Here is a 15,309-nt window from a genome sequence, read left to right as displayed (position 1 = left end):
TCCCGGGGTGTAAGTGTACTCTGTAATAAAGTCGGCCAGATACTGTGATTTGATGGCTGTCTGAGTTTTATGTCGAAGATCGATTTCGGATAACTTGACTGCCCACTGTAGGATTCTTCCTGCTAAATCTATTTTCTGTAGGATGCCTTCTATGGGCTAGTTGGTCCGAACTTTGATAGTGTGAGCTTGAAAATATGGGCGGAGTTGTCGAGAAGAGAGTATGAGGGCGTATGCGAACTTTTCTATCTTTTGATAGTTTAGTTTGGCCCCATGTAGAGCCTTCATGATGAAGTAGAGGGGTTGTTGTCTACTTTTATTTTCTTTAACTAGTGATGAGGCTATTGCCCGACTTCCCACTACGAGGTATAATATGAGCTTTTCACTTTCCCTTGGTCGGGTAAGAATGGGTGGTTGCCCCAAGAATTTTTGAAATCTCGGAAGGCTTGTTTGCACCCCGTTGTCGTATTCAAACCTCTCTCTCTTCCTTAATATCCCTCTTTGAGGTGTCCTTTGCGAAATGATTTAGAGATTCCTCCTCCAGCGAATCCTCCATGAACATGTCTCTCAGGAGTGTGAGGTGGACGTTCAACTCGTCCGACCTCTTTGGTGTGAGACGTTCGACTTGTCCGACCTCTTTGGTGTGAGGTGGACCTTCAACTTGTCTGACCACTTTGGTGTGAGATGGACCTTCAACTTTGTCCGACCTCTTTGGTGTGAAGTGGACCTTCAACTTTGTCCGACCTCTTTGGTGTGAGGTGGACCTTCAACTCGTCCGACCTCTTTGGTGTGAGGTGGACCTTCAACTTTGTCCGACCTCTTTGGTGTGAGGTGGACCTTCAACTCGTCCGACCTCTTTAGTGCGAGGTGGACCTTCAACGCGTCCGACCTCTTTGGTGCGAGGTGGACCTTTAACGCGTCCGACCTCTTCGGTGCGAGGTGGACCTTCAACGCGTCTAACCTCGTCGGTGTGAGGTGGACCTTCAACGCGTCTGACCTCTTTGGTGTGAGCTGAACCTTCAACGCGTCCGACCTCTTTGGTGTGAGGTGGACCTTCAATGCGTCCGACCTCTTTTGGTTTTGATTGGGCGAGTTGATGGGATCTTCTTAGTGTTGCATATTTCTCGGTAGACATCCACAAGAGACACCCGAAGGGGTGTAATTGTGGTATTTTCTAGGCTTATCTCCATGTTGATCTTCTTTTTTCTTGGACTCTATTATCCTCATCCCGAGAGGAGTAGGAATGTTCGGTTTTTGAGATCTCTCCTAGTCGAGAGTTTTCCTCTATGTTGATATACTTCTCTGCTCATTCTTGTACCTCGTTTAGAGATGTTTGGGTGCTTCCTGGATATTGAATTGCTTAAATGTCATTCTCGTAGACCATTGATGAGGCCCCTAATAGCTGCCTCTGTTGGCAGACTTTGTATGCCCATACATGTTTTGTTGAATCTTTCCATGTTGTTATGAAGGCTCTCTCGATCTCCTTGCTTGATCCCTAATAGGCTCGGTGCGTGTTTGGCTTTGTCCTTATAGATGGAGAATAACGGATTGCATCTGAGGCCTCCGTGAGATACATCTTGCTTCTGAAATTGCTAAGATGATGGCTTGGATCTGATGTGCCGTCGTACGGAGTCATGTCTGGAGCTTTGAAGTCCCTTGGGGACCTTTAGCTTTCATGATCTCTTTGGTGAATGGATCTTGGTCCTTGCAGGAGCTATCCTCATGAGAGGATCGATTAGCTTTGGTCTTGAGATCTGCTTCGAGTTTTAGGAGTTTGTCCTCCAATTACCAGCGTCGCTTTATCTCCCTTTGTAGGTCTTTCTCAGCCTCTCCCTTTATTTTAAACAGTCTTGAAGCGCCTCCATGGCTCCCACGTTTGGAGAATTCTTTTTGTTGTTGAGTTGAGGAGTATTCTTTGGTCTAGTGTCCGCGTTTTTGTGCGGCGTTCTATCCTCTAGATCTGAATCGTGGTCATTGTCATGGTCGTCCGCCATGGTGATGGGATGACTTCCAGGTTCCCCGGCAACGGCGCCAATGTTCCGGTGGTTACCTGAAACTGTAGGTCAATCTCGGTCGAGATCTTCTGTGTTGGTCGGAGCTGACGTGTCCGGCAGGTGTATAGCGGCCGGAACTGATGTGTCCGACTTGTTGGACTTGGTGATGGTGCTGATCCTTCGTCCCCAGAGGGTGGGGGGTACTTGCAAGGGACTCTGATGCTTAAGTTAGCAAGGGTATTAAGCAGGTATTGAGTAGAATCAGAGTATGAGTTATACCTGGGTGCTCCAGTGTATTTATAATGGTGAGGAGTGACCTCTCTTGAGATAAGATAGTTATCTTATCTTATCTTATCTTATCTTTGAGTGAAGTCATCTTATCTTTAGGGGAACCGCCTTTATCTTTCTGGGCTTTGGCTGCCTTTAGATTGGGCTGTTTTCCTTCATTTTAGGCCTGCTTTGGGCTCTTTTGGCGAGTTGGCCGAGCTGTTTGAGAAGAGGTCGGGCATTGGCCGAGCTCTTTGAGAAAAGGTCGGATAGTCTGACCTGAAGAGGTCGGTCGGCTTGTCGCTAAACATCCCGGGTCGGACAGCTTGACCCAGGGTATGAACAGAAGTTAACTTTAAAAATTCATACAACTCAAACTAAAGTAAGCATAGCCATATCAAAACCATAATATCACTTAGCCAATAAAAGTATCTTCTAATAAAAATCATTAGTCAACCATACATGTAAAGATTCTAAATAGCACTCTATCTTAGCCAATAAACCACAATAATAGTCAGCTTAATCTTCATTGCTTAATCTTCATTGTTACCCTGCATAATTATATAGAAAAGTAGTTAAAAAATATTCCTAATGACATTCGTAATTATAAAAATTAAATGGAACACGTAGTCATAGTAAACCAAGAAAGCATATATTAAAAAAATAACATGGTCATGGCAGAAGAGGTGAATTCAAGGAATTATCTATTATCTTGTTTCATTCAAACCATGAAAATCTACTGGTGTTTCTTTCTTCTATATTCTTTAACACAATCCTGATATGTCCCTATAGCATTTTTCATGTACTAATTAGCCATACTTTCACACTTAAATTAGATATAGGGACAAATTCATATGTACTAAGTACACAAAATCAAAAATACAACCACCAAAATTACACAAATAAATTTCAGCCATATCAATACAACTTTAGTGTTAATAAAGCCAACAAACATTTTCAGCCATAGCAATTAATGTAAATTCAAGTAAAAAACTATGGAACAAGGAATAGATAAGAACATACCACATCTAAGTTCGGAAAATATGTTGATCCATGGCCGCTATTCGCATCAATAGGAGACTGTTGGGCGTATTGTAATAAAGCTTCTAGTTCTTCTGTCCTCATTCCAGGTTCCGATCGTTGCAATAATAACTTGATCATATTTCGTAACCCATGAATCTCTTTGTCTTGTTTTTACTGTTTGGCCTCTTGTTTTTTGCTGTTGGGCCTCCATGTGTCCAAGTTTATCCTTCAGACTGGACAGTTTCTCTTTGTGCTGATTCTTGATTTCATTAATTTCAGCATATTTTTTTAAATCAGTCTTTGTCACAGATCTTCCATACAACCTTACCCGACCTGATTGTTCTTTCCCGAATAAGGCCTCAAATGCTTCCTCTTCTATTTCACCAGCAGCTTGGTGGTGTTGGAAGTCTTCCTGAATAGAAGAAACATTTAAAATTGAGGTAGTTACCGTATCCTAAATTTGAAATGTAATTATGATTAATTTAATGAACTCTTACAACAGCAGTTTGTATTTCCTCATCCACTTCTTTTCTCTTCCGACTTGTTCGGGTAGCAATGAACATCTCAAACCTTTTTGGTTCCTCCTTTGTTTCCTTTGTTGCTCGCTGCAAAACAAGATCATACTTCGATTTCTTCCTTCAATTTATGCAAATATAAATTCTAATAAATATAAATCTACTATTTACCATAGCCACTCGTACTCTTCCGAAATTGATAGGCCCCATGCGATGTGGAAACTTCACATTTTTCTTGTGTTGCTTGTTTCTTTGACTTATTGACTGGAAGTGAATAAAAAATTAGCATACAATTACTAAAACGTGCAGCATAATGAGTTAGCAAAATCTACTAGCAAGGCTGCATTATTAAGCTAAAGCACTGAACAATACCTAAAAGCAAGCATAAAATATCTATTTATAATACATTGGAGCACCTGTTCAGTTTTTTCACAACTGTAAAAATTCACACTTCACATGATCAAGTAAATTTTATAACCGAAAAAATCCATTCACATTTTTCATGATTTCCACTTCCTTCTTAGCTTTACACTTCCATTTTAGTATTCCAATTGCAAAAGGCAATGACATCTCATCTCGTGTAAAATATGCTTACCCAAACCCCTCGTCATTCAATCAATTAATTCCAGTGACCTATAAGTCAATCCAGTAAAAGCAAAATTCAGATGTGGTTTTCATGAGAAAATATATTACCCAAACCCCTCAAGAGTATATATGTTCATAGATACAGTGAACAAAATTTATACATAATTTCTTAACATATTAAAGTAAAAAAGACTCAAATTTTATATATAACTTCAGTGGGAAGGGAAAGAAAGAAAGAAAGAGGAAAATAATCAATCTCAAACTTGAAAAATGAAATATGAAACAGAACAGAATCCCACTTCCAAATCAGAAGCATCAAATGCAGAAAAATTACAAAAGTAAATTCAAGGGGAAAAGCTATTCTGCAATAAGAGATTATGTGTAAGAACTAAAAAGCTAGCTACTCAGATCCTTCATCTGCCAAATTGCTCTTTCAATAGTCATATAGGTTCACATGAAAAGTCGACATATATAGTCTTTTACCTGGATTAGAGGATGACTCCAATAATAGATCAATTTTATGAAACCACTTTCTGGTACTTGTGGGGGTCGATTCTTCACCATATCTTCAATAGTATCATAGGGAACGAAGTGCTTTTACTTAATCTTTCCTTTGAACCGCTTCCAAGCATCTCGAATCGCTTGCATTACCCACTTTTCTCCACTGTTTAGGAGGAAAAACTTGGTCTACCTGATTATAGGTAATTGTTATATGCTCTTGTGCTGAATAAAAAAATTGAAATCAATAATTACCAAGTGTCTTACGTTAACATAGTCCCACATGAACTTCTTAGCTTTAGGAGGAACAGCATGCCAACTAGTGTACAAAATACTAACGAATCTTTTATTTCTACCAATAGTGCCAACAAAACTAGTTAAATTAGAAACACTTTGGTCGGTTGGTCCTACGGGCTGTCCAAGATCAAAAGTGAATTCTTCCCGCTGTTCCATAGTCCTTGCATAAATCTCCTTGCAAGTTATTTTTCCTCGGGTTTTCTTCTTCTTTGGCTCTCCTAGTTTCATTCATTGGTCAACATCAGATTATGCTTAATTAACTCGAGCTCAACAAGCATATATAGCAAACAGGTACACAAATATAAAAATTATAAAAATTATAAATCTTACCTATGTAGTTGATACCATGAAGTGGACAAGTTTTAGCTATTCTAGAAATCGATCAAAGCACACAACTTTTAAGTTCATTCCACATCATGGACTTCACTGAATTTTAAAATACACATAAAAAGATGATTATTATTGTTATTACAGAGATGTAGGATAATAGATTATTATTCTGTGTCATAATATAAGAAAGTATAAAATACTTTCAAGCATGATGGGCAGGTCACTTTCAAGCATGATATATATGATTATATTAATTACATAACTTGCACGCAATGTATCTATTTGTAAAAAGGTATAACATGCATTGTGGCCACTGGCCAATTATGAAATTATATACTCAACATGCCTTCGCAGATAGAGATATTCATGTTGCTAATCAAAGCTTCCAGATTTAGAAATTCCACATAATAATAATTCTCCTGAAAAGTAATTAAGATAAGTGCCTTTTGCTTTAAACATGTGTCATATCAGAATCTAAGTAAACTAATGGTAGTAGGGATCAATCATAAGGTGTTCACACAATGCAAGTGGTCACAGCTTCAAACAACTAGATCTACCAGTCCAGTTTTTCTATAACAATTTAAAAAAAATAAATATTTATCATCAATAGAAACAGAGCAAAACAGTACCTTCTTCATCATCAATGTCCTCCATCACATGTTGATAATAGTCTTTATCAAGTTCCATGCTTTCTTTCCCGTCCTCACTTAGTTCAGTGCTTGGTCCTTCAATTTCCACATCTATCCCATTTTCCTGTCAGAATTCGTCAATTGTTGTAGCCTTTACTCCTGGCATCCTCTTACCCTTTGTTGATATTCCTTGTTCCAACATTGCACTTTCATTTTGTGGGGTAGTTTCAGGAGAAGGCAAAGTTGTGTCATCTTGCCTTGTTTGAGTCTCTTCATTTGTGAGTTGAATATTCTGCTACTGCCCTTTGTTGATTGTGAGTTGAGTAGAACTTGGACAACTCCGCTCTTGGCTTAGACTTGTTGACACGTCCTTGTTCATTTTACGAGTTGCTTCGAGCTTCCTTGTAAGTTCATCTGCCTCCATGTTTGTAGGCTTAGACTTCTTCAAGCCTTGTGTTGATTTTCCACGCTGCACTCCATTCTTGACTTTCTCAGCAGTAAGCATAGTCAATAGCTCCTTTCTCTTTTTATTTTCTAGCTGTTGTAGTGGAATGTTTGGCTGTACTTCCAAGGTGGTAGGCGTGGAGTTAGTCCCTTTGCTAATAGAGTCGAATGTGCTTTGCAGATGACTAAAATCTAGCTTTTTTGACGTGGACTTCTTCTGTCCTTTGGTTGCACGCATCTCCAATTGACTTTCAGGTTCATCCACCCTTCGCTCAGCTTTCTCCTTGTCATTAGCAGCTGCAACTTCCATTTCATATTTCTTGCGTTCAGTTACAATCCTTTGTCTCTTAGCCTCGAATTGTCTAAGCAAATTCTTACTTGATGTAGCTTTAAGATCAATAAATTCCTTATTCCTACACAAATAAATTAGTTAAGTAGAGTCAATATACCCATTAAAATCAATATAAGAAAAATGTAAGAGACTAATAAATTAACAAAAAATAAGTATTACTTACAAATAAAAATGTGAAGAAGAAAACTTAAGTATACATATGTACATATTAAGCAATAAATTGCTTAGGATGACCAATCAGAATCAGAATCTCCAATGAAGTCTGCCTTATATTCTTGGGCAGAAGTCACATGGGGAACCGTTTCAATAACCGTGGGTCGTAAATTAGTCCTCTCCAGAATAAGTTCACCATCATCAGCTGGTATCGCAGGGTTCGTTATACGCTCGTGTTGTTCACTATAGTGTGTTTGACAGGCCTCAGACTCAGATTCGTCGCTTGTTTTAAATAAGTCTCTTGGGACAGTTTCCATAACATAATGTTTGTTATGTTCATATGGATCTTGCACATAAAAACACTGATGTGCTTGAGATGCTAGTATAAAAGGTTCATCCTGGAAGCATTTCTTATGGAAGTGAACAATTGTAAGACCATACTTATCTCCCCCAGCATCGTACCACTCACACCGAAATAAGACAACCTTAAAACGCCCAAAATAGTCTAACTCTACTATCTCAAATAACCTGCCATAATAAGCTACATTGTCTTGGATTGGACTTTGATCTTTAGCACTTGCAAAGCTTGAAGTTAAAGCAGTTAATGTGACACCACTGTTTTGTGTTTTTCTCCTTGTGGTGGACGAAATTGTGATTCCTTTGTTATTGTATTTTGTAAAATTCATTGCTTTTTCAACTATGTGTGGACACAACTCCGTTCAACTTAACCAGCAAGTGTACTGGGTCATCCAACTAATACCTTACGTGAGTAAGGGTCGATCCCACAGAGATTGTTGGTATGAAGCAAGCTATGGTCACTTTGTAAATCTCAGTTAAGTGGATTCATAGGGTCAAATGTAATTGGATTTTAAAAGATAAAAAAAATAAAAAGGGATAGAAATACTTATGTAAATCAATAGTGGGAATTTTAGATAGGTGTGTGGAGATGCTAGAATCCTTTCGAATCTCTACTTTCTTATTGCTCTCATCCAATCCTTCTTACTCCTTTCCATGGCAAGCTGTATGTAGGGCATCACCATCATCAATGGCTACTTTTAATCCTCTCGGGAAAATGGTCCTATGCACTGTCACTGCAGGGCTAATCGTCTGGAGGCATCACCCTTGTTGATAGCTAAATCCCATCCTCTCAGTAAAAATGGTCCAAATGCTCTGTCACAGCACGGCTAATCATCTGTCGGTTCTCAATCAGGTTGAAGTAGAATCCATTGATTCTTTTGCGTTTGTCATCACGCCTAGCCTTCAGGAGTTTGAAGCTCGTCACAGTCATTCAATACCAGAATCCTACTCGGAATACCACATACAAGGTTAGACTTTCCGGATTCCCGGGATCCTACTCGGAATACCACAGACAAGGTTAGACTTTTCGGATCCCCATGAATGCCGCCATCTATCTAGCTTATACCACGAAGATTCTGTTGGGGAATCTAAGAGATATGTGCCCGGCCTAAAGTAGAACGGAAGTGGTTGTCAGTCACACGCATTCATAGGTGAGAATGATGATGAGTGTCACGGATCATCACATTCATCAAGTTGAAGTACAGCGTATATCTTGGAATAAGAATAAAAGCGAATCGAATATAAAGTAATGGTAATTGTATTGAAACTTGAGGTACAGCAGAGCTCCACACCCTTAATCTATGGTGTGCAGAAACTCCACCGTTGAAAATACATAAGTGAAAGGTTCAGGCATGGCCGAATGGCCAGCCCCCATGAAGGTGATCAAAAGACCGAATGGTCAAAAGATGACTAATACACTAGTAAAAAGTCTTATTTATACTAAACTAGCTACTACGGTTTACATGAGTAAGTAATTGATGCATAAATCCACTTCCGGGGCCCACTTGGTGTATGCTTGGGCTGAGCTTGATCTATCCACGAGCTGAGGCTTTTTTTGGAGTTGAACTCCAAGTTATAACGTGTTTTGGGCGTTCAACTCCGGATCATGACGTGTTTCTGGCGTTTAACTCCAAACAGCAGCATGTACTTGGCGTTCAACGCTAATTTATGTCATCAATTTCCGAATAAATTTTGGACTGTTATATATTGCTGGAAAGCTCTGGATGTCTACTTTTCAACTCCGTTAAGAGCGCACCATTTGGAGTTCTGTAGCTCCAGAAAATCCATTTCGAGTGCAGGGAGGTTAGATTCCAACAGCATCAGCAGTCCTTTTGTCAGCCTTTTTCAGAGTTTTGCTCAAGTCCCTCAATTTCAGCCAGAAATTACCTGAAATCACATAAAAACATACAAACTCATAGTAAAGTCCAGAAATGTGAATTTATCATAAAAACTAATGAAAACATCCCTAAAAGTAGCTTGAACTTACTAAAAACTACCTAAAAACAATGCCAAAAAGCGTATAAATTATCCGCTCATCATCTTGCCTCACGTTCCACCGTGTGAAACCTGTATCCATTAATTACATATCCAGAAAATCTTCTTGCAACAGAGCTTGGACCTCGAGATAATTCTTTTAGCCAGAAAGGCACAATTGGATCCCTCGCACGAGTTTCAAACCACTGCGCAAACGTTTTGTTGTGAACTTTTGCTTTTTTCCATTTCATTTCCCGCTGATTATTAACCTCTTCCTCATGCTCTCTATAATTAATAATAGTTAGGTTTGATCTAAAAAATATGGGTGAACATGATCGGAATAAAAAAAGTTTAATTAAGTTACCTAACATAATCTGCCACTTCTTCACAATTGTGTAATACATACACATGGGCTTGAGCAATTGATCTGTCATCTAGATTAATTGGTTCTTCATTTCCCACGCCTAACAAATGACCTTTGTTAGAAAACAACTTTGATGGCACAACTTCGTCTTCGTTAGGATCATCATCATTCCGAGGCCGCTTATTAAGTCTTGTTTGCACACCTCCATGCAAGTATCTTGAGCAGAAAGTTATGCACTCCTCAGCCAGACATGCCTCTGCAATAGAACCTTCGGGCCGACTTCTATTGTGAACATATGACTTTAATATACACATGTACCTTTTCGGAGGATACATCCAACGAAACTGCACCGGACCTTCCAATCTCACCTCATTTGATAAATGAATGGGAAGATGAACCATTATGTCAAAAAAACTAGGGGAAAGATCCTCTCAAGATGGCATAATATTTCTATAATATCTAACTCCAGTAAATCTATCTCTTCCAGTATGATGAACTTTTTGCACAAGCGACGAAAAAAGGAACTTAGTCGAATCAACAAAATGGCCACATGATCAGGAAGGATGCTTTTAATCGGTATTGGTAGTAAATAGTGAAGCATAAAGTGAGCATCGTGGGTCTTATGCCCAGAAACTTTTCTTTCTCTTAGATGTACACAGCGTGATATATTCAAAGCACTGCCATCAGGTAGCTTTGTTGTCTTCAAAACACCACAAAAAACTGACTTCTCTACAGCAGTCATAGAAAAGCATGCCTTTGCCAACTTTATTCTCTTGCCATTATTCACCTCCTTTGGTTGAAGATTTTTCCAGATACCCATTTCTTTTAAGTCATATCGAGCATTCAAATGGTCCTTTATCTTTCCTGGGATATCCAAGAGAGTTCCAATTACACTGTCAAGTATATTCTTCTCAATGTACATGACATCTAAGTTGTGACACAGTGGGTTCTTGTGCCAGTAAGGCAATTCAAAGAAAATTGATCTTTTTTTCCAATTCCATGGGAAACTATTTGATGTACTTTGCTTCTTTCCAAAGGCATTCTCAGCATTTTGTAGCATCTCAAAAATTTCGGTTCCTTCTATAACAGGTGGAGGGCGTCTTAATTCCTGCTTCCCATTAAAAGACCTTGTATTGGTTCTCCATGGATGATCCATAGGTAAAAAGACACGATGGTCCATATAAACTGTCTTCCGACTGTGTTTTAGTTGTAAGCTACTGCTATTTTTGTTGCAACAAGGGCAAGCCAACTTTTCCTTTGTACTCCACCCAGACAACATAGCATAAGCAGGAAAATCGTTGATTATCCACAAAAGAGCTGCCCGCATGTGAAAGGTCTCATTCTTTGACGCATTACAGGTTTCAACCCCTTTTTCCCACAACAACTTCAAGTCTTCTATCAATGGTTGTAGATACACATCAATGTCTTTACCAGGTGATTGTGGCCCAGGAATAAGCAAAGAAAGCATACAATATTCGGGTTTCATGCATATCCACGGAGGCAAGTTGTATACCATCAGCATCACGGGCCACGTGCTCCATGAAATGTTCATGCTACGAAATGGGTTGAACTCATCACTTGACAAGCCTAGTCTAATATTGCGAGATTCTTTTGCAAATTCTTCATCTATTTCATCAAGGTTCTTCCATGCCAAGCCATCAGCAGGATGCTTTAACGTCCCATCTTTTACGCACTCCTCATCATGCCACCTCAGACTAGCTGCCATCTTTGAGCACATAAATAATCTCTGAAGTCTTGGAATTATAGGAAAGTATCTCAGAGTCTTTGCAGGAATAAGACGACCTTTCTTGTCAGGTTGGTTCTTGCTATTATCACTGGAATTTTCAGTATATCGAGAAGTTCCACACACACAACAGTGTTTTTCATCCTTTAGTTCTTTTCTATACAGGAGGCAATCATTAGGACAAGCATCAATCTTTTTATAATCCAGACCTAAATCTCTTATCATAGACTTCGTCTTATGGAAAGATAAAGGTATGTTAATGTCAGGCATTGCCTCTTTCAATAGCTCAAGAAATGAAGTGAAGGAGGCATTGCTCCAACCGTGCAAACACTTTAACAAGTACAGACGGATGGTAAAAGATAATGTAGAAAATTTCTTGCAACCCGGGTATAACTCTTGACTTGCCCCATTTATTAAATTGTAAAACTTTTTAGCTTCTTCATTTTGACCTACAGTAACACCCTTAGAATGAGATACATCTCCAAATGCATCATTAAGCAGTCCTCAATGTCATCGCGTGCACCTTCTTCATCATCCGTGTCATCGTCAACCGCCATCGGGATTGCCCATTCGCGATGATTAATCCATGTTCTATATCCCTTAACAAATCCGTCGGCTACTAAATGGTCGAATACCACATCTCTTCTATACCAATTAATGTTACAACACCTCTTACAAGGACATTGAATTTGTCGTCCGTCCGGTTTTCCCTCAGAGTATGCAAAGTCTAAAAAACTAATAACACCATTGATATACTCTTCGCTATACCTCGGTAGATCCATCCAATCCTTTGGCATATCACAAAACCTAATGGATAATTATTAAATTTTTTAGGCGGAAAATTTATAAGGGGTCACAAAGTGAAGATTAGAAGAATAGAGGAGGCAGGGTGTTATTCGCTACAAAGGGAATGGGCAATGAAAAGGACATTCAAAGACTTGTAACTAGGTTGGGAAATAGTTCCTAGTCTTAGAAGTAATTCTCTAGAAACCCATTGAGGTAAAACAAATAAAGAGAAACATAGAATTTTTAGTACAAATATAATAAGTTAAATTGCAACTTCAAAACTAACAAATCAAAAGAATTAAAGTATGCATTGTACCTTGCCATGACACGATCAATGTTTTGACAAAATCTTCTTGGAAGACCTTAACCAAAAACTTTCGCCTTCAACCTTAACGACGAATAACTGTAAAAATTACAGACAAAAAAATTGTAATTGCCATATCCAACCATTAAACCACGAATTTAGCACAATCATCATTTAGCAAGAATTAAATTGATATAATCAAACAGATTTGGGATCCAGCAGTAGCAGCAGCAATTAAATCATTCAACAGATAACGGCAATCTAATTAAGTAAAAATACAAAATATTATTGTGTAAAACTATTTTATAAACATCACGAGGGATCAATTTGCCATTAAATAAACTAAAAACATTGTTGTAATCTCTTCTATACCATTCCGAAAAATCATTTATTTTGATCCAGCCTAAGATCTTCATAGGATCAAGTTGGGATTTGGGATCTCCCAAACTAATAAACACAAAGATTACAACAATGTTTTTAGTTTTTCACAGCTCAGTGCCACTCAGACAGAAGAAAAAGAGAATCATTTTCCTACCCAAAATTTCTACCACCAACTTGACCTGTTTTTTATTTTTTTCTTTTTTTCACTAAATACCAATAGGGCTTTTACTTTTTCTAGTCCCTTGTCCCTTCCACAAACACACATAGAAGCTTGCGGCCATACCTGGCTCACGTGATTTACTTTTCTGAAGCAATTACTGTCTTTGCACAATTGTGCCCTCCATTCCAATTTACGAGAATATCTGAAGAAAACATTTATATAAATAACCTTCTACATGTTGTTTTTATTCCCAAACAGTTAGGGAGAAAGGTCTTTTTAACCAATGATAAATTAATAATGCATAATAGTTCTCTTAATGTAACCAATATCATGGATTACATCTGTGGTGCAAGTTGAGCATCCAAACAAAATGAGTGTCTCAAGTAAAAAAAGAAAAAGAGGTTACTGAGTTTCACAGACTAGTTTAAGCTTAGAGGAGGTCCTGATTCAAAAAGAAAACTGGTATATAGATTCCTTGATTTGTTCTGTGTTACTCTCTGACAATAGCACCTACACCTTAATAATAGGGTATCTCTTCTTTCCACTTACCAAACACCCATCACATTCACGGGCTACAACAAAACAACATTTTATTACTTATTACTTATTACCACTCTATTTTTTAATTAATTAATATTCTTTTATTCTGTGAAACAGAGCACACAAGGTCTCTGTTTTGCTATCTTTCGTGGCTCTTTTGTTTGAGCTTTACACGTGCAGAGGCTTCTCTTGGAGTTAAACGCCAAGTTGTAACGTGTTTTTTGCGTTTAACTCTGGTTTGTGACGTGTTTCTAGTGTTTTACTCCAAAATGTAACATGGAACTGGCGTTGAACGCCAGTTTGCGTCGTCTAAACTCAAATAAAGTATGGACTATTATATATTGCTGGAAAGCTCTGGATGTCTACTTTCCAACGCCGTTGAGAGCGTGCCATTTGAAGTTCTTTAGCTCTAGAAAATCTATTTCGAGTGCAGGGAGGTCAGAATCCAACAGCATCAGTAGTCCTTTTTCAGCCTGAATCAGATTTTTGCTCAGGTCCCTCAATTTCAGCCAGAAAATACCTGAAATTACAGAAAAATACACAAACTCATAGTAAAGTCCAGAAATGTAAATTTTTCATAAAAACTAATAAAAACATCCCTAAAAGTAGCTAGATCCTACTAAAAACTACCTAAAATAATGCCAAAAAGCATATAAATTATCTGCTCATCACAACACCAAACTTAAATTGTTGCTTGTCCCCAAGCAACTGAAAATCAAATAGGATAAAAAGAAGAAAATATACTATAAATCTCAAAATATCAATGAATATTAATTTTAATTAGATGAGCGGGACTTGTTGCTTTTTGCTTATGAACAGTTTTGGCATCTCACTTTATCCTTTGAAGTTTAGAATGATTGGCATCTATAGGAACTCAGAGTTTAGATAGTGTTATTAATTCTCCTAGTTAAGTATGTTGATTCTTGAATGCAGCTACTTTTATGAGTCTTGGCCGTTGCCCTAAGCACTTTGTTTTCCAATATTACCACCGGATACATAAATGCCACAGACACATGACTGGGTGAACCTTTTCAGATTGTGACTCAGCTTTGCTAAAGTCCCCAGTTAGAGGTGTCCAGAGCTCTTAAGAACACTCTTTTGCTTTGGATCACGACTTTAACCACTCAGTCTCAAGCTTTTCACTTGGACCTGCATGCCACAAGCACATGGTTAGGGACAGCTTGTTTTAGCCGCTTAGGCCTGGATTTATTTCCTTGGGCCCTCCTATCCATTGATGCTCAAAGCCTTGGATCCTTTTTACCCTTGCCTTTTGGTTTTAAGGGCTATTGGCTTTTTCTGCTTGCTTTTTCTTTTTCTTTCTAATTTTTTTGCCACTTTTTTTTCGCAAGCTTTGTTCTTCACTGCTTTTTCTTGCTTCAAGAATCAATTTTATGATTTTTTAGATCATCAATAACATTTCTCTTGTTCATCATTCTTTCAAGAGCCAATAATTTTAACATTCATAAACAACAAGATAAAAAATATGCACTGTTCAAGCATTCATTCAGAAAACAAAAAGTATTGTCACCACATCAATATAATTAAACTAAATTCAAGGATGAATTCGAAAGTCATGTACTTCTTGTTCTTTTGTATTAAAAACATTTTTCATTTA

The 15,309-nt window shown here is 38.1% G+C and overlaps 1 protein-coding gene across 1 annotated transcript; it reads right to left on the bottom strand.

Annotated features, from left to right (window-relative positions):
* Positions 1 to 10,179: 10,179 nt before the first annotated feature.
* Positions 10,180 to 12,080, bottom strand: LOC107489565 (uncharacterized). Its single transcript, XM_052261728.1, has 2 exons — positions 12,047 to 12,080; positions 10,180 to 11,972 (listed from the first exon to the last, which is right to left on the bottom strand). Exons 1-2 carry the CDS (start codon positions 12,078 to 12,080, stop codon positions 10,180 to 10,182), a joined length of 1,827 nt encoding a protein of 608 aa, XP_052117688.1.
* Positions 12,081 to 15,309: the final 3,229 nt, after the last annotated feature.

This window comes from Arachis duranensis, chromosome 5 (assembly GCF_000817695.3).
Source record: "Arachis duranensis cultivar V14167 chromosome 5, aradu.V14167.gnm2.J7QH, whole genome shotgun sequence".
NCBI lineage: Eukaryota > Viridiplantae > Streptophyta > Magnoliopsida > Fabales > Fabaceae > Arachis > Arachis duranensis.
This window is presented reverse-complemented; position numbering and strand designations above follow the sequence as displayed.